This window comes from Canis lupus, chromosome 9 (genome assembly GCF_048164855.1).
Source record: "Canis lupus baileyi chromosome 9, mCanLup2.hap1, whole genome shotgun sequence".
NCBI lineage: Eukaryota > Metazoa > Chordata > Mammalia > Carnivora > Canidae > Canis > Canis lupus.
The window spans coordinates 13,109,158-13,128,938 of record NC_132846.1 but is presented as its reverse complement, the minus strand read 5'-3'; the positions used below and the strand labels follow the sequence as shown (position 1 = coordinate 13,128,938).

General features: G+C 39.1%; 1 protein-coding gene across 11 annotated transcripts in view; it reads right to left on the bottom strand.

The window, feature by feature from the left end:
- AKAP6 (A-kinase anchoring protein 6) overlaps positions 1-19,781 on the bottom strand; it is a 568,763-nt gene that overhangs the window by 231,102 nt on the left and 317,880 nt on the right. For all 11 annotated transcript variants that reach the window (XM_072838209.1, XM_072838213.1, XM_072838216.1 and 8 more), the window contains one exon: positions 6,979-7,101. In XM_072838209.1, the coding sequence (XP_072694310.1) occupies positions 6,979-7,101 (123 nt within the window). The remainder of the gene's footprint in view (positions 1-6,978; positions 7,102-19,781) is intronic.

Genomic DNA, 19,781 nt, shown 5'->3' with positions numbered 1-19,781 from the left:
CAAGTCATTGAATAGCATGTAAATATGAATTTTAAAATTCTTAAAATGTATGCACCTTTATATAAAGAGGTCCAAAAGGATATAGAACAGACTGTTTATGCAAGTTATCCAAGGGAGGGTAAGACTTTTTCCTTTTATTTTTATGTTTTTTTATTTGAATTTTGGTTTGAATTATTTTCCCAGTGAATACAATGTTTTTCTTTAACGAGTTCCATAATGTCAGCAGCTGCATGAAAGACAAAGTTTCTTTCACCTTCAGCACATGCTCCCCCATGGTCACCAAGCTTTTGTAACATCTGTCCCCTCTTTCCCATGCAAATCCTTCTTGTAATGTTCACGTTCCCTAGTTTCACACACCCCCAAAAGGCCCTAGAGCTTTGGGCCCACTCTACACAGAGAAGCTTTCTGCCAATTTCCACACTCTTCGATATATTCAAGTCCTGGTTAGATTTCTGTCCGCTGGCAGGTAGCAGGCCTCACCGTGCTATTGTCAAGGACATTAGTTGCCTCAGGGAAGATGAGGAAAGATGAAATAGACACTGCCATTGAGGCTTCTGACCATCCAAAAGAGAACATCAAAAATAGAACTCTGATCCATCCCCCTGTCATCTATCCCCTCTCCTCTGTTCTTACCTACCTACCACCTACCACCTAACGCTGACTCACCTCCTCTCCAGTTTTCTCATGGTTAGACATCACTTCATCCATGCATTCAACCACAGCCTCCGTGATCTCAGTCTTATTCTACCCATGCCTAGGTAAGCAAACTCCCTGGAGCACACTGGTCTTTCCAGGGCTGGAATCTGAACGTGCTTTTGAGATGGGTAGAGACCTGTTGCATGCTTATCAGCCTGACCTTGAGATCTCCTGAACTCTTGATTCCTCAAACTGTGGAGATATCCATGTTCTTTTGGAACAGAATCCCCAAAATAGTATCCTTTTAACACACTTTCTATTCACATCACAGACCAAGGACTCATTTCCTTAATATATACAAAACTCCCATAAATCTCGAAGCAAAAAGCCAATGACCCAACAGAAAAAAATAGGCTAATAATATGAACAGACAGTTCTCAAAAAAGAAATACAAATGACTCCTAAAAATATGAAGAGGTACTCGACTCCACTTAAAACACAAGAAATACAAACTAAACTACAATGAAATGCCATTTGTAACTATCAAAGGGATAAAGATCACCAACGTGATAACAGTTCAATAGCAAGCATGTGCACATGGAGGCATTCTCCATGCCCTGCTGAGTATAAATTGGTACAATCTCGATAAAGGACCATTTGGCAATACAGAAAGATTGTAAATGTATATAACCTTTGACACAGAAATTTCATATATAAGGTATTTATCCTAAGGATATACTTACAATGATGCAATGTGATGAATATACAAGCAGATACGCTGAGGCACTGTTTATAATTTTAAAAGGACTGCAGCAACCCAAGTTTTCATCAATATAGAACTAGTTAAGTGAATTATGGCATACTCATAAATGGAACACTGCAGCATTCAAAAGGATAAAGTAATTCTACATTTGCTCTTTTTGAATTATTGGTAACATAAGTCAAGGGAACAAAGTTAAGTACACACATGCATTTGTTTTCAAATACCTTGAATACTGAAAGAATATAAAGAACCAAGGAATACTGGTTGCCTCAGAGGCAGAGAATGGGTAACTGGGGGGACAGAGGTAGGAGGCTTACTTTTGGCTTGCTACCTTTTTATTCCCTTTCCTTTATTTACCATTAGAATTTTGTGTTACATCCATATACTCATCATTAAAAAAAAAAAAAACGCACACCTTTAAAAAAGCTGATAAACATTGTCTGTAACCGCATCTTTCAAATGCTATACTCAAATCCATTTTCCATTATGCTCATAGTTATCCTTTCTCTAAGCCATGGACCTCATCCATTTAATCTATGTCAAACTGACTCTACCCTCATGTAGAATTTACAGTTGATTCATGTTACTCTACTGTTTTAAAATCAAATCAAATCTTCATGGAGTCCCTTTGCTCTCAGAGAAACATTCAATCCATTAAAAAGACATTCAATCTCCTTCACCATCAGCCCCAATCCTACAAGACCCCAATTCAGTTTCAGCCACACCAGATGGCTCACCACACCTCCCTAACTTGCCCATAAAATTTCCTCGCATCTCTTCTCCTCCCCTCTCTATCCAAAAAAATCACAAATGGCCTATGAGGTCTACATCCAGTTATTTCTTTGAGCCTTCCTTACTCTCAGGAAGAAGAAGAAAAAAAATTTCTCTCTGTGTTCCTATCAGTACTTTGCTTATCCTACGAGAAGTTTACTGTTCAAAATTATATTACATTTACCATTTATGGCTCTATAGATGACTACATTTAATCTATGGTCATCTCTCTTAGATTGCAAATCCCTGGAAGAAAGAAGCCAAACTCATTTATCATGTATTCCTAGCACCTACATAATTGCCTGGCATGCACAGGTGCTGGATAGACGAACTCTTCATCACCATTTCTCCCCATGTTTTCTTATTCATCAAACTGAATTAAGAGCATTGTTCCTCCAACGTTATTTCTATGTGGCTGGTTAATGTTTGCCCAGTATGACATGGTATTGCCTGTGCAAATTTATCTCCCAAGTTTAAATCATGCCCTTGTGCTCTATGGTGTCATAGACTTTGCATTCTCCTACTAGATATCTGATTGGCTATGGATTTAAAAACTGCTGTTTTCCTGCAACTGGTTTTATACAACGTGGTGCCCATTTGGTGAGTTAGGCATTCATAAAAACAACTTGGGAGATCAGAGTTATCTTTTCAGAAGCAAATATGGACATGAAATGAAATCTCTAGAGGGAGAAGTTGCTGTCCTGCTCTGATGCTTTACTCATAAGCCCTCTAAGTCTGAAGATATTATAAATTCTCTTAGGGGAAAAAAAATCTAAATAGTCTGCCCAAAACTATTTATGAGGCTTCTTTAAAATAAAAAAATATTTTATTTATTTTTTCATGAGAGACACAGAAAGAGAGAGAGGCAGGGACTCAGGCAGAGGGAGATGTAGGCTCCCTGCGGGAAACCCAATGCAGAACTCGATCCCAGGACCCTGGGATCATGACCTGAGCTAAAGGCAGATGCTCAACCACTGAGCCAACCAGGTGCCCCTATGAGGCTTCTATTTATGATGCATTGAGTCAAAAATGCAGTTTTTTGTGACTTCTCTTTCTTTAGCCACTAAGAAAGATAAAGAGAGAAACAACCTAAATGTCCATCAACAGGTGAAAGGATAAACAAACTGATAAATCTATACAATGAAATACTACTCAGCAACCAAAATGAATAAGCAGTTGAAACATGCAACATCCTAAAACTAGGTGAAAGAAATCGGGGGGTGGGGGGGGAGATGAAAAAGAGAGACAGAGGACACATATTGTTTGATTCCATTCATGTAAAATTCTAAAAAGTACAAAATAATCTTCATAGTAACAGCGGATCAGTGCTTATTTAGAGATTAGGGAAAGGCGGGAGAGAAGGTAGGAAAGAATTATAAAAGGGTGGTGAGGAAGCCTTTGGAGGTGATGGATATACTCACTATCTTGACTGTGAATATGGTGTTATGGCTGTATACATTTGCCAATTTGTTGAAAGTTTTAGATGTATATATTTTAAACATATACAACTTATTGTATGTTGGTTATACCACCATAAAGCTGTTTTAAGGAAAAAAGTAGACAAAGGTGAGGAAGAAGGGAATCTGTCCAAGAGCATAAGTATACAATCTGTTTTAAAAGTGATTTTCAGAGAAGAGGGATGCTCAATACTCACAAAATACCTTTCCAGACTGACATTTCCCTGAGAATGTCATTTTCTAGGAATTGTTTTTTGAAAGGAGCAGCCAGGTTGCAAGCAGATGATTAATTATCATGGAAAATCATTGATGTATCATCGCAATTTCACAGTATTTCTTACAGTTAAAATAAGGCTCCTTCATATCTCTCATAAAGGTATTGTGAAGCTTTAATTGATTTGTGTTGGTAAAAACCCTTGGTTACCGTCATGGAAAATAATTGAATTAAGTATCAAAATATAAATGTGCAACTTTTGTTATTGTCTTTACATTTGTTTTCTTTACAATAATCACTGCAGGGTGCCAGTTCTTCTAACACATTGTTAAACCATGGAAGACACCAAACTCAGGGGCTTGCATGTCTGTTGATTTAATGTTAAATTATAGAATCTATAGAGGTGTTTAAAGAAACTCGTGTTTAAAGAAACTCATATAACTATCTCTACATACTGGATAATCTTGTAGGTACCACTTGCCCACTCAGTGAGGAGCAGTAATGACTTATTCAAGTTGAATTCAAGGATATAAATCTCTGAGCTTAGTTGTATACTCTCTTTATGGGAAGGCAGGCATTCTTTGCCTTCTTTTGAGAAGAATATTAACTTAATATTAACTCAGCAACACAGTAAGGAAATACAATAAAAAATATAAATGACAGTATTGATCAGGAGGACAAGGTAGACATTGTCCTCAGAGACTGAGTAACTCAGAGTTTGTTTGAGGGACGTTTAAACAACAGGCTGTATCTAGAGCAACAGGCACTGCACGTAGTATAGCAGTGACTCAATAATTGTCGGTAAGTATCACTGCCAATCCACGCACACTGAGTCTTCAGTAACTGGTAGCCAGCATTATTCATAATTTCAGAAGTCAAAGTTGTGATTGTGATTTAGCATTCACCGAGCAGATCTGGAGAGCATAGTGCCTCACTATTTGCAAAGCAGAGATGAAGATGCTCCTATGTTATCTCTATTCCAACCAATATAATTAGGTGATGCTAGGGAAAACTCATTTCAAGAAAGTGTTGATCATTAGGTAACAACAAGGTTATTCTTTAAGAGATAAACATTTTAAGAAGGACTCTTTGCTGTGGATCTAGTGTAGAGATCCACAACAAAGGGGATGATGGGTGCACATTTCGGAGGAGACTGTCATTTTGAGGCAGGTACACATACGTGCAATTCATTATGGGCAGCTGTAAAGAGTTTGGCAACTGATTAAGGCTAGAATGCAGTAGTCACAGACAACATGTGGCAATTTACATTTAAATGTAAGTTAATTAGAATTAAAAATTCATTTCTTCAGTTGCTTAAGCCACATTTCAAGTGCTCAGGAGATACATGTTGTGAGTGGCTCCCATGTTGGACATTGCAACCTTGAATATTCCATTCTCACAGAAAGTTCTATTGGATACTGTTGGGCTAGAATGAGGCAGAGGCCAACACGGCAATACTAAGAAAGGAACTCTGTAAGGGGGACTTGAGAATGATGAGTGCGCATTGGTTACAAAGAGGCCATGTTGCTCAAATCCCAAAGAGAAGTGAGACCCTGGTTCCTACTCTCCTAGTCTGGCTTTCAACAAATAGCCTAGGGTTAAAGCCCTCTTCATGTCCCCATGCCCTCTGGGACCTCAAAAACTAAATGTGTGTTTTCCATAAAATATTAAATCAAGAGAAATTAAGACAGCACACTTAATGTGAAATAAAGTTCATATACTCCTGTTTAAACACAGATTAGAATTTCTGTCAGAACAATGCCAGTGAAAAGTTGACATTCTAATTAATACAATTTACATTATAAAGCGCTGAATATCTTTATCTTGCTATTATGAAATGCCCTCTTTAAAAGAAAAAAAATCAAGTTTCTACTGAACAGGGAATTGAGTACCAAGGGCAATATGTAAAAACCCATGTACAAGAGAGGTGGTTAGGGTCACTGGCATTTTTACACACCATCAACCCGGGTCTCTAAAAAGAGAAGCAATACACTCATCCTCTTACACATAGTTTTGTCATCTTTTATCATCTACAAGGCTATTTTCATGCAGCAATAGGATTTTGAAGCTGTTTTACTTGCAATGATATAAAACATACTGCAAAAAGTAAAAACCAAAAGCCTAAAACATCCTCTCTCTCCTTCCCCTTTTCTCCCCTCTCGTCTCCCTCTCTCTCATTCTCTCGTTTAACATCACAGGGAACTGTCTGGAACTCTGTGAGCTTGCACACGTGTAGGACTCCCACACAATGTTTATTCAATCCAAATTCTGAGTGTGTAAGAGGGGCAGAAAATCAACCCCACAGTTGGGTACCCAAGGATCCGTGTTCATTGCCTTTGTCAATTTTATGCTATCGGTGAAAGGAATAAAGATGAGATCCTTAAAGCTTGAATTTTCATTTCCTATGACAACGTGCTTTTTCTTCATGCTTTATCACACTCCACTACTTGGTTTCCACCCCTTCATAATTGATATCGGCCATTTGAAGCATTCAGTAAAAACCTCATGAGGTTCATCAAATGTCCCCCAGTCTATAATTCTTGCTTCTAACATATTCAGAAGCATATTCATCCAAGTATTTTCCACTTCCCCTCCATGATTTTCCCTGTGCACAGGGACGAGTGTAATGACAGTTGTATTAATTATATGCTGAAAAAACCACATAGCAGCAAAAATGATGGAGATCATCGTTTTAAATATTTTATTAAAATAACCCAGTGTAGAACAGATAATGTAGACCCTCTTGATAATGAGAGGTTCATTAATTTTACAAGAATTCTAGAAAGCTTAGAATGGTCATCAAAATGATCTCTTTCATTTATTTATTTTTTTCAGAAGAAGAAAACCTTCAATTATAGCTTTAGAGAACAGGAGCTTAGTACATTTTTAAGTTAATTACTTACCTTTCTGGAAACAGTTTTGAAAAAATAGCTTGAAATATGGAGGATTTAGATTTCATAGTATATTACTTGAAATGCCTGTAAATTTTCAGCCTTTGCAGTTTACCCCATTAAAACTTGGTTTCATTAGCATATAATGACTTCTGATAAATAAAATTGATATTCCCCCATAAACAAACAAGCAGTGCATTAAAATCTTTCCATTACTAACAGCACAAGCAACACAGTCTTGCCTACCAAGTGTGTCTCCAGGTACAGTTTAAGGCTGTCCGTCTCTGCTTTAGGGGGTGTCCAATTCTCAGTGGTTTCCATGGCTTCATTTAACCACTGAATGAATTCATCCAGCTTGTTTACAAACCCCTTTGTGACAGAAAAGAGAAGGGGAAAAAAGGACAAGAAAAGCATGTTAGTTGATCATTTCTTTAAAGCCAATCTTAAAAATTCCAAACCTCATGGAGGGTAAAATTGATAGCACTCCATTCCCATTCTAGTTCCACACTGTGGAATGGCATTTCCACTATTCCAGGCACTGAAATCTATCAAAATGGAAGGAAACTGTGCATGATTCCCTCGCAGCTTTTCCCCAGGAACATTTTTTTTTTTTTTTCTGAGAAATTTGGATTGGATTGTCAGGCGTCTTTATAAACGTGTCTTCCAATCATCAAAACATTTCTGGTGTCTGACAAGTGCCCCCTCACCAAAAAATCAGGTCAGGTCTGCTAGGAACCCTCGCTGGCTTTGAGGGATAAAAGCATTCCCGGAAAGATGGTGTTCTTTACTCAGAAGCCAATGGAGTTGAGTTGCCTTAACTGAACTACAAATCTATTTTTAAATCACATAAGTGTTTAAAGGGATTTGGATGAGTTCTACTGACAGCCCAACTGTCTGTGGCTGAGCCTGGGTTCTAAGAAGCAAGGAAGGGTAGAGGAGGTGGGATCAATGAGCAAAAACGTAAACACCTGAGTCTGGGTGTGTCCCACACATAAAGAAATGTTCTCGGCTAAGAAGCACAAATCACAATAATCTTGCAATTTCTCGAATAGTGGTTATAAAAATCTATTGACCATTTAAAAGAACACATCTGTAGAAACGGAAAATATTTTGAAAAAAATGAAAGCCCAGTTGTGAACCTAAGGGAAAGAAATGGGGCTGGGCGCCTGCTTTCCATGTCTGGGGAAACAGCACCACCTGGAGGTCGACAGGAGCAAGGACAGGCTGCTGCATTTGTGCCCACTGAAATGGCTTGGGACGCTGTTTTTTCCCTATTAAACTTAACCCGTTCTTGAGATTTGCCTTTTGATTAATTTTGATTAATATCTCTAATGATTAACTGAGCATATTCTGAGACTGAATTGAGAAGAGGCGAAAATTCATTTTCTTTATCATGCTTCTCAGAAGCTAGGCCTCTGTTTTCTCCTAAACAATAGTCTAAGATTTATAACCCTTTAATCCCAGCAGTTGATTGGCCTCAAAATGATTATTAAAAGAAGAGAAAATGGGACTGAGAATGGTGGCAAGTGAGAAAGGCTGACAAATAGCACTCAGAAACACATTCCTGTCTGTCAAAAGGAGAGAGAGCAGAGATGTGGGCATGAAGGCCCACGGCATCCATCAGATTGTCCCATCATGCTCTGGCATGTCCTCAGCCCATGAGGAGCTCAGCCAATCATCCCACGTGTTAGTATGTCCTCTGTTTTCCCATGTTGCTAAATGTTATCCAAACTTACCCTATTTTATTCCTACTGTGCCAAGGTCAGGGGATAATCACACCCATTCTTTTGCAAACCCACCTTAATCAGATTGCTTTGGTAAAGCCAATAAGAAATATCATGTTGGGGTCATCTTAACTAGAAACTAAGGCCTATGCATTTGCAATTGCCAGGGCTGGAAATGAGGAGGTAGTTTCACATGCCTCAACTCCTAGCCTCCAATTCCAAACTAATGACATCACTGGGGCTTCCTTTGGTCATCACTCAGAAGCATTTCTTCCAGGTAAAGTGAAAACATATCCAACGGGGATGGTTTCACACAACACATTCCCCTGCCGAAGGCATTTTTCTGATGATCCACCCAAATCATCCTATTCTCTAATTTTCTCATATTGTATCTTGTTCTAAATGCTAGGAGTCCATGCCAAGTAATTCCTTTTGCCCTTTCTCATTTATTGAGGGTATCAGTTTGTCTGCTCTTTCTCCTTTTCCACATTTCCATAGATTTGAGGGTTGTCTTGTTTTTAATTTCCTCTCAAATATTTGAGTCTTTTTTTTAAGATTTTATTTATTCATCCATGAGAGACACACAGAGAGAGGCAGAGACATAGGCAGAGGGAGAAGCAGCTTCCCTGTGGGGAGCCTGATACGGGACTCAATCCCTGGACCTCGGGATCATGCCCTGAGCCGAAGGTAGATGCTCAACCACTGAGCCACCCAGGTGTCCCAGTACTTGGGTCTTTTAACACAGATGTTACTTCAGGCTCACTTTCTTCAGTCAAGCATTCCCACCTGTTTAAAACAGCACTCCCCAAGTCCCTCTTTCTGGAAGACTTCCCACAACTCGGAATACAGAAATTCTTATTTGACTTGATGTTTACCATAGATCCCTACAGATGTGTACAGTAACTTGTGAGCAGAAACAAGGGTAGAGTGTATTAGAACTGAAGTCCTAATTCTTGATGTTCTCATAACTAATTTCAGTGAAAAATTAAGACACGCTTTGTTGGCTACATGGACTTACAGAAATACCATCTATGGAAGCTCATCAGAGTATCAGAATCTAGATGGTTGATAACGGTGAGATGAAATGATCTTTTATATTATTAAATAGTATTTACTATTGAATTTGGACTTGAGTGGTTTTGTCTGTAAATTGGTTTGGGGAGAAAATTAAGTCAGGAAGTAAATTATTTTGGAAACAACCGATTAAATCCAAGAAGACCAATAGTAGAAGACATTATTTGAAATATAACCAGTTATATACTATTTATAATCTCTTCCTCCAAAAAACAAGCAAACTAAGCAACATGCATATATGTGATTGCATGGGTACCTCATCACAAAAGGTTAGTCTCAGCCAACGAGTATTAAACAATGTGTGACAGATTTCCTAACAGAACCATGATTACACAGTTAGTTGAAATCCATGAGAGGCAGATTAGGCAAACTCATGGGACCCAGGTGAACCTTTCTGGATGATCTCTCTGCATAGCCTAGCCAGACAGCAAAACCAAGGCTATCTGATTCGGAGGAAACAGAGGTCCTGTCAAGGCTTCCCTCTGGGTTTCCTCTAAATTATATCCCTACTTCACCAATTCTCATTGGTTGCAACCTTTTCTCAACTCTTTTCTTGCCGGTGCTAAAAAGTTCTGTTGCCATCACAACAGAAAGCTGGAAAATCCTTATAATCTTATAATAAAAAGCTTAACACCCCCTCCTTAGGGAGCTCTTAGCTTTCCACCTCCCCTCCTGCTAATAGGCGTAACCACAAAAATATAAAGAGGTCATAAAGGCAAATGAAACCGGAGTCCATCCGATTCTTGATACCTTTGTCACCTGCTGTTTTTCCACCTCTCTCAGCCTCTTTATGTGTGTACTGTCACCAGTGTTCTGCGTAGTGGACAGTGCACTGTGTAGTATCCCCATATCAGAAGTGGGCCCCTTAGAAAGGCCAACTAAGTGCCACTCTATATACTGAGCCATGCTGTGTGTGGAGAACTCACATTTGGATGCATACAATAAATATTTGATGCTAACTCTCCAAAGCTCTGCTAGAGTCCTTTGTGGTGTGAGTGAAGGAAAAGGAGGTAACATACCTAACAACACAGGAAAATGGGGAAAAACATAAAATTCATTATGTAATGCAGATCAAGTCCTAGTATGACAAATACCTAGTATGACAAATACTCATTCACTTCTTTAACCAATATTTATTAACTACCTACTCTGTATAAAGCACACTGCTGGGCATTGTTGGGAATAAAAAGATAAATATCAATGCAGCAAAAATTTCGGTAGGACATAAAGCATGTCTAAGCACTGGCCTACTCAAGTCAAGTAATTTGAATAGTCAAAAATTTTTTACAGTCAATAAAGAGTTGGAATATTCTCCTGGATTTTTCTGTGAAACATATTCTGTCTGTAATCAGAATTCTGTCTGTATCCAAATTTGTTATTATTCTCGGTATTTGACCCATCTGTGTTCGTTTCTCTAACATTCTGAGTTCACACTTACATACTTTGAGAGTCCAAGATGACTTTAAGACTCAGATTTTCTTCGTGACACAATCCAAGGTTGCCATCGCACTACATAAAAGCACATTTTCTGCATGTTCGACTCACTGCTACGGGCTGAATTACAAATCTCTGAAAGGCCCCCTTACAGCCTTCCTTGTTTAAACTCCTGCTGAAGTATCGTACCTGCGTACCTGCATAGCCTCTTTCCTGTTGTTCTCTACCACCAGTTTCCTGACTGTCCCTCTCTGCCCCTTCTTCCTTGACCCTTCTCTGGCCCCTGCCAAGCTCTCTAGGGGCACACGGAGTGTGACTCAGTCCACAGGCCCCTGTCCTCCCAGACCCCCCCATAATTGTATCCTTTCCCATGGGTCCTTAGACATATTCATATCTGACACATGTTTTGAGTCTATAAGCTAACTCTTCATTAGAGCCAAGCCAGGATTCCGCACCCAGAAGGATCCACGTTGGTCATCCAACAGTGAGAGAAAATGGAATGCTGTCAGCCTTGTTACCACCACTTGACAGCACACTCCCCACTTTCAAATCATTTGCATTTTAAAAGTTCCTTAATGAAGTGCTTCTTTAAAAATCTTACTTTTAAACTTTCTAAGGCATCAATCTCTTTAAAGACTAAGCAGCACAAAGTGCATGCAAATGTACACTCTCAGGTTTGTAAAAAAGTAATCTGCTAGAGCCCTCAGCTGGTTCACATACGTTTGAAGATTATACTCACAAGGAAAATTTACCCTCGAGTCTTACAAATAGCTACACTCTCAAGACAGGTTAAGAATGCCCATTATTTCATTTAGTTTCCTACCTATTTCTCTCTACAGCAAACCTAGTTTGGCTAAATACAAACTGTGGAGGTATGACTATTGCCCTCCAGCAAGGCTGTCGTATGGAGCAGGAATGAGAAGGGAGCGCCTTCCTTGCATCAGGTATGGGGCCAGAAGCCAGCAATACGGACAGTGGGGAATGGGACATGGTCTCTGCCTTAAGGTACTGAAAGCCCGGGGGGGTCATCTTGCATAGAATTCCATGATTTTTAGACCACACTGAAATTGAAAGCTATTTCTCTAAGAAGCTAAAAGGGGACATCTACAACAGGAAGTAGACGCCGTGTTGTCACAGGTGTGTAGAGTGGTGCTGAATCTGGTCAATGTACAGATGAGGAAAAAGAGAGCCAAAGAAGGTCAGGGACTTGCCTATGGTGGAGTTAGCAGAGTTGGGGCCTGAACCCCCATCCCACTCCACAGTCAGTTTCTCTCAGAGCACCACACCAACGTCCAGAAATAGTATTCTCAGAGAAGCAACAATTCTTCTCAGCCCCACAGTCCTGGCACTGAGGTAAAATTCTCTGAGCTGTTGGTTCTTTCCCTTCAAATTCACTGTTTTCTGTTCATTCTTCTGAAAGATCTTTGATGAGGCTTGACGCTTAGCAAGGAACATACACCTTTTTTTTTTTTTTTCAAGCAAAAAATCACTGTAAAGTTCACTTGTAACCTATGGAAAATTTCAACCAAAAATGTGAGGCAGTTACACGCTGGAATTAGCCCATTCTATCAGTGCCTCAATGATAGATGAGTCTGACTCAGTTTCATCACAGAGAAGATGGCCCTTGGTTCTCAGGAGTTCAGCCAAGGACCTCAACTGCTAATTTCTTCTTGTTGTTAGACTGTGTGTGTGTGTGTGTGTGTGTGTGTGTGTGTCTGTATGTGTGTACACCCTCAAAAAGATTCTCATTTCTCAGTGGACAAAGAAATCAAGCATGATGTGTGACCTTGTCTAGATCAAATTAGCTGCCTTTAGATGGGGACTCACTGAAGGGCATTGAAAAAATGAACTAGTTCACTATATTTATGAAAAAATTGTTCAGCCTCTACTGTCAAGTCTTTTAAACCTTTATTATAATGTATTTACCCCTTTCTTAGTATTCAAAGATTCACTGAATGATCTCATTGGAACAACGCTAGCAGAAACAATATGTGATCCTCAAACTGCACTCAATGTATGCCAGGACCTTTTAAAAGTATTTTTATACAACAGATAATTTGAGCTTCATAAATACCCTGTGAGGTAGGTAGTATTGTGACCTGTTTTACAGGTGAGAAGACTGAGGCTCTGGGAGGTGAGACCTGTCCAGTGCCCTATGGCTAGAAAGTAGTGAGCTAAGAATGTGAGTCCAGATAGCCTCCTTAGCAGCACATGAAATCATGAAAGGCCAACTGATCTAACAATTTGTCTAAGACCCTAGCAGAAATTAGAAATTGAAAAACATTTAAATGAGGATTAACTGCAGGGGGCAAAAGAGGTTATATTAAAAGAGGGGGGAAAAAAAGACATTCCCATCATGAACCAGTATGGATATTATTAAGAGAACAGTTGCTGCAACCAGACAAAACTGAATTTGAATCCAGGCTCCATCTACCTCTTACTAACAGCATAAACCAAATGAGCTACCTAATGTCTCTGAACCTCATTTTCTTCATCTGTAAGATAGGGACAGTAATATCCATCTTGGGTTTACATGAGGATTTCAAGAAAAATAGATTTTTTTAAAGTCTGATGTAAAACTAGGGCTTGGTAAATGATTTTTTAAAATAAAAAGATTTTATTTTTTCACTTATTTGAGAGAGAGAGAGCAAGCAAGTCAGGGGAGGAACAGAGGGAAAGGGAAAGAGAGAGAATCAGACTCCTCGCTGAGCATGGAACTCGAGGCGGGGCTGGAGGCCACGACCCTGAGATCATGATCTGAGCCAAAACCAAGAGGTGGATGACACTCACCCGACTGAGCCACCCATGCACACCTTAAAAAATGATTTTTAAAAATCATTCCTAATTAATAAGTTCTGCTTTGATCTTTTATCTCATTCACTTAGAAAGTTTTGATTATTCACTAAGCATACAGCACTGTGCTAGACCACAGGGGAGATGGATCAGAAAAGTCCTCACACAGCCATGGGATGAGAGGTGGCACCAACTGCTCTGGGCATGCAGAGGAGGGAGCCCTGCCTTCTGTCTCAGGTGATCCGATGAGGCAACGTGAAGGAGGCAGCACCTAAGCCTGCAGGTCAGCAGGGATTTCCCCAGCTCCTTATGCCACCAGTACATCTGAACAGGATGATTCTCCCTTAATAGCCAAACGTTTCAGAACAATCTGGTTTACCTTTTCGAAATAGGCCACATGATTTGGAGCCAATCTTTACATTAACAATGGCTTCCAGCAAGTAATCGCAATCCTCTGACCCTAGGCAAAAGGAAGCTTTATTTAGGCACCAATAATTGGAAAAGTTAGAACTCCACTTAGAAATGAAATAATGCATTGAGATTTTATACGTATATTCACTGACATATGTATTCAGTCTCACATTTCTGGTTAATTCCTATACACATAGTTCCTATACGAAATGCCCAATTTAGGTTTTTACACAATAGTAGTCAAATGCAATTTACCTTTCCTAGTCAGCTATCTATGTACTTAATGTGCCACCCAAGACCCAGAGGCTCAAGATAAAAGGCCAAGAAGTTAAAAGAGGTGCTTTGGATTCCACTGCCTCACACGTTTACCCATGTTCCTACCCACAAGATCTAACACAGGGTAAGTAATTGACAGAAGGGAGGATATGGTGTGTGCTTTGAGAAAAAAGATTGAAGAGAAAATGAAATGGTTTAAGGCAGTTTTAACTCTGATGCCACAAGAAAACTCAAACGCTGAAATGTTTTATGAAATATTTAAGCTTCTTTTCTAAAGGTTGAATGGGATGACTTTAGAATATAAAAATATTCCTGATAAAATTACCCTAGAATAAAAGTAAAAGGCTGTCGGTTGGAAAGAAAGAGCATTAAAAAAAAGGCATGGAGTGGTATTATCTAAAACTGACCAGGTGGGAAGTCCTATTCTGAACTCAGTATCATATAGAAAGGATAAGTAGAGCTGATTCATCATCTCCAAATACCGTTGACGATAGTTTCAACTGGAAAAAGAAGAGCCCAGAAAGATCCCTGATTCTGATGATGGAAAAGAGTTTCCTCCAACAAATCCAGGGTTTGAGTTCAGTTGCTCCCTATTGGTCTATAAAAAAGAAGTAATCAACAAGTTTAAGGGCAAAACAAGATCAAAATGCATATCATCGAAGTCTAATAAAAACAGAAATGAGTAAAATAATTGGGAATAAACTGGATAATAATAGATCAATATTAATTGAGCACTGATCAGGTGCCAGGACAACATTATGCTTCAAGATTCCCACACCGTCTGTTTTATAGAAGGGAAAACTCAAATACAGACAAACCCAAGTACTTACACAATACTTTTGCAGGAATGAAGCTGGGGATCCTCCCAGGGAGTAAGGCTGCCCCAAAGCTTTGCTCACTTCCTCTAAGGGAGATCTTGCCTCAAGCACCCCAATCCTCCAGGGGGAATGAATGAGCAAATCAGATCATCTTTATCTACTTCTAAATCTCACAAAGAGGACCTGAGATGGTCACACCTTAGAATTTAGGATTATGATAATTTAATGGCTTCACTATAGGTTTTTCACATCCAGTATATTATAAATAGCTATACTGACCATTTGGGTGATGACCATCTACCAGCTATTCCTCTAATAGCTTATGTAGTCATTTAGTTTTCACAAATTTTCCTACTGTACAGACGAAGACGCTGAAGCCTAGAGGAATTATGTAATTTATTCAAGGTTCATAAAGTCACTAAACAGATAATTAGTTTTGTTCCAGAACCCAGAGTAGTGAACTATAGAGTCCAGAGTAGTGAACTACTACACCACACTGCCTTTCTTTTCTTTTTTCTTTTCTTTTCTTTCTTTTCTTCAAGATTTTTTTTTTCCATCAGGGACACACAGAGAGAGGCAGAGACATAGGCATAGGGAGAAGCAGGCTCCCTGCGGGAAGCCTGATGTAGGACTCAATACCAGGACTCCGGGATCACGCCCAGAGCTGAAGGCAGATGCTCAACCACTGAGCCACCCAGGTGCCCCCACACTGCATTTCTAACCAGACTTACTCCCAGGAGGTTCACAGAGAGAAAAACAAAGGACAGTAACATCCATTGTGGCCCATTCTTATTTCCCAAGCCTCTGGGAGAACCCCAGCGCATGCCACACAGCTTCACCCAGTCCCATCACAGCCACCTCTGCTTTCAATGAGTCCCCACACTCTGTGCTCTCTCTTTCCAGTCCCCTTTTCCTCCTTCTTTCTTGACCACTGCTTCTCATTTGCCTTTTTCTTCTCTTTCCTCTCCTCCTAGTCCCTGCCTTCTCTTGGTCTCCTCTCCTCCCTCCTTTCTTTCGCTCCCCTCCCTTCCTCTCCTCTTCCCTTTCCCTGTTCATTCCTTCTCTCTTTGTCCCATGGCTTTGGTCTCCCCTGACCTAATTAATTGCAGTTAATTAATCTCTCTTAGTAAACATTTCCTGTCATGTCCATAAAGTTATGAGGCTGCTGAAAAAGGGGCTTCTCCGTGACACTGAAGGACAGAGCTGACAGTACTGTTAGAACCCTGTATTTAGATTAGCTCTAAATACTTTCCTGATTAGTAAGACCTCCTTACAAATCAAATATCTGGAACAAGAATGCAAGTGGCTAGATGAGAGTATTTATAAAAAGCTAAGATTATCTTTTCACATGTCTGTTGACTATATGTAAAAAGATGCTCAACATCACTAATTAGGGAAATGCAAATCAAAACCACAATGAGATATAACTGCACACCAGTCAGAATGGCTAGTATTAAAAAGACTAGAAATAACAAGCGTTGGTAAAAATGTGGAGAAAAGGGAACTCTATTGCCAGGAATGCAAACTGGTGTAACCACTGTGGGAAACAGAATGAAATTCCCTCAAAAAATTAAAATTAGAAATACCATATGATCCAGCAATTCCACTTCTGGGTATTTACTCAAAGAAAACAAAAATACTAATTGAAAAAAGATATATGTACCTCAATGTTTGTTTGTTTATTGGATTTTATTTATTTATTCATGAGAGATACAGAGAGAGAGAGGCAGAGACACAGGCAGAGGGAGAAGCAGGCTCCATGCAGGGAGCCTGATGTGGGACTTGACCCCGGGACTCCAGGATCACGCCCTGGGCTGAAGGCAGGCTCTAAACCACTGAGCCACCCAGGGCCCTGTTTGTTTATTTATTGTGGCATTGTTTACAATAGCCAAGATAGGAAACAACCCAAATGTTCATTGAGAGATGAATGTTTAAAGAAGAGATGGGGGGGATATATATATATATATATATATATATATATATATATATATATATATATGAAAATCCCTCAGGCTTAAAGAAGAATGAGATCTTGCCATTTGTGACAACATGGATGGATGCAGGGGGCACTATGCTAAGTGAAATAAGTCAGACAGAGAATGACAAATACCATATGATTTCACTCATATGTAAAATAAAATAAAAAAAAACAATGAAGCAAAAACAGACCATAAATACAGAGAACAAATTGGTGGTTGCCAGAGGGAAGGGGTTGAGGGCATGGGCAAAATGGGTGAAGAGAAGTAGAAGATACCATTTATGGCTTCCATTTATGGAATGAATAAGTCACAGGGATAAAAGGTACAATGCAGGGAATATTGTCAATAGTATAATAGCTACATTTGTAGTGAGCATAGCATAATTACATATGGAGTTGTTGAATTACTCTGTTGTACACCAGAAACTAATGTAACATTGTGTCAACTACACTTCAATTAAAAAAAAAAAAGTCATAGAGACAAAAAGTGCAGCATAGGGAATACTGTCAATAATATTGTAACAACTCTCTGTGTGGTGAGTATATTTATCATGGTGAGCACTGAGCAGTAATGTACAGAATTGCAGAATCACTATATCCTACACCTGAAGCTAATATAACATTGTATGTCACTTGTACTTCAATAATAAATTTTTCAAAAGAAGAAAATTGCCACCTTTCTACCAAAGAACTTCAGGGTGGTGAGTCAGTGAAGAATAGAAATTCAGCCACTGCACTATCAGTTTTAGAGCCAAGAAGACAGAAAATAGTATTATCTAAATACAGGTGCTTGGAAAGGAGGAAAATTTGCATAAAAAATCTACAAAAGGCCCTTAGGACCATCTAGTTCAGTGCTCTCCATTTTACAGGTGAGGAAACTAAGGCTCAGCAAGTTTAAGTACTTGACTGATAACACACACCCAGTAGGTAGCCAACTCAGAAGAACTCAGAGGTTGTGTATTCAATAAAGAGCTCTAATTTTAAAGTTTTCAGTGACAGTCTTTGGACAAAATTTCTAGAGCTCAAAAAAAAAAAAAAAAAAGGACAGAAATAGAGCTTCTAAAACTGATACAAAACTTCAGAGTACTATTGGTTTAGTTAATTGTGTGTACTATCTAGATTAGGTAGCTTTAGGCCAGGTCAAGTAAAAAATTAAATTGTCTTTTTTTTTGTCCAAACTCTTAAGTGTATGTACATACATATGCATATGTGTGTATCAGGTCCTTTATTTAAAAAGTATTAATTGAGAGTTTACTATGTATCAGAAATTGTATTAGGGCCTAAAACTCACATATAAATGACCCAGACTCTTCTCTTACAGAATTCAGAGCACAATAATATAAAGTGTGATATGTGTGATAACATAGATCAGCAGTTTTCAAACTTTTAGAACTCCTTTAGACTATTATAAATTATTAAGGGCCCCAAAGAGCTTTTGTTTCTATGGGTTTAAAACTATAAATATTCATTTTTGAAATTTAAAAATGATTATTAATTCATTTGTAGTAACAATAATAATCTATTACATGCAGGTTAGCATAACACATTGTTATGAAAAATAATTGCGTTTTCAAAAACAGTGAAGAGTGGCATTGTTAGCTGTATGCAAATCTTGTTAATGTCTGGCTTGATAGAAGACAGCTGGATTCCCATTTCTACTTCTGCATTTAATCTACTGAAATATCATATATCATATAGCCTTTGGAAAATTCTACAGTACACAGAATGAGAGTGAAAAAGGCAAACATCATTTTAGTATTAATATGAAAATACCTGACCTTTTGGGCCCCTTGAAAGGATCCAGGGAACCTTAGATGTGCCTGAATCATAGTCTGGGAACCTCTGTTGTAGATCATCTCAATGTTTAGGAGTCAATGGAAAGGCATTTAGGTCAGACTTGGGGCATCAAGGAGGGCTTCTGGGAGGAAATCACAACTAAGCTGAGCCTTGAAAGATACGTGTAAATGATTCAGAAAAAAAAATAAACAAATAAAAGGGCACTGGGAAGAACAGAGAAAAACATTCCTGGCAGATAAAGTCTGAGAGAGAACAGCTCATTGTGAGAACTCTAAGCGGCTGAGCATGGCTAACACTCTGGTGGCAAATAGCAAAAAGCTGAGAAACGAGATTGGAGGGTCTAACAAGGAGCCAGGTCACACACAACACACTCTGAAGTTGGGACTTTATCCTGAGGGCAACATGGTGATCACTGGATTGCTGGAGCAGGGGAACGAGAAAATTTGATCAGCATCTTGGAAGACTCACTCCAGCTGCAGTTTAGAGGGTGGATCGCTGAGTGTAGGGCTGGGGCCGGAGAAGCCAGTTAAAAAGCTGCAACGATATACCCTGAGGTAGTTGGTGAGGGCTAGACTGAGGGAGGAGCAGGGGCCATGGAGGAAAAGCATCAGGCCACAGAGAGGGTCAGGTTAAAATAGACAGCACCAACTGGATGGGAGGGTTGAGAAATTTATTAGAATCTGGAACGACTAGAGGTTCCATTTTCTGAAAGAAGCTGTAAGAAATTCAGAAGGAAGGAATAGC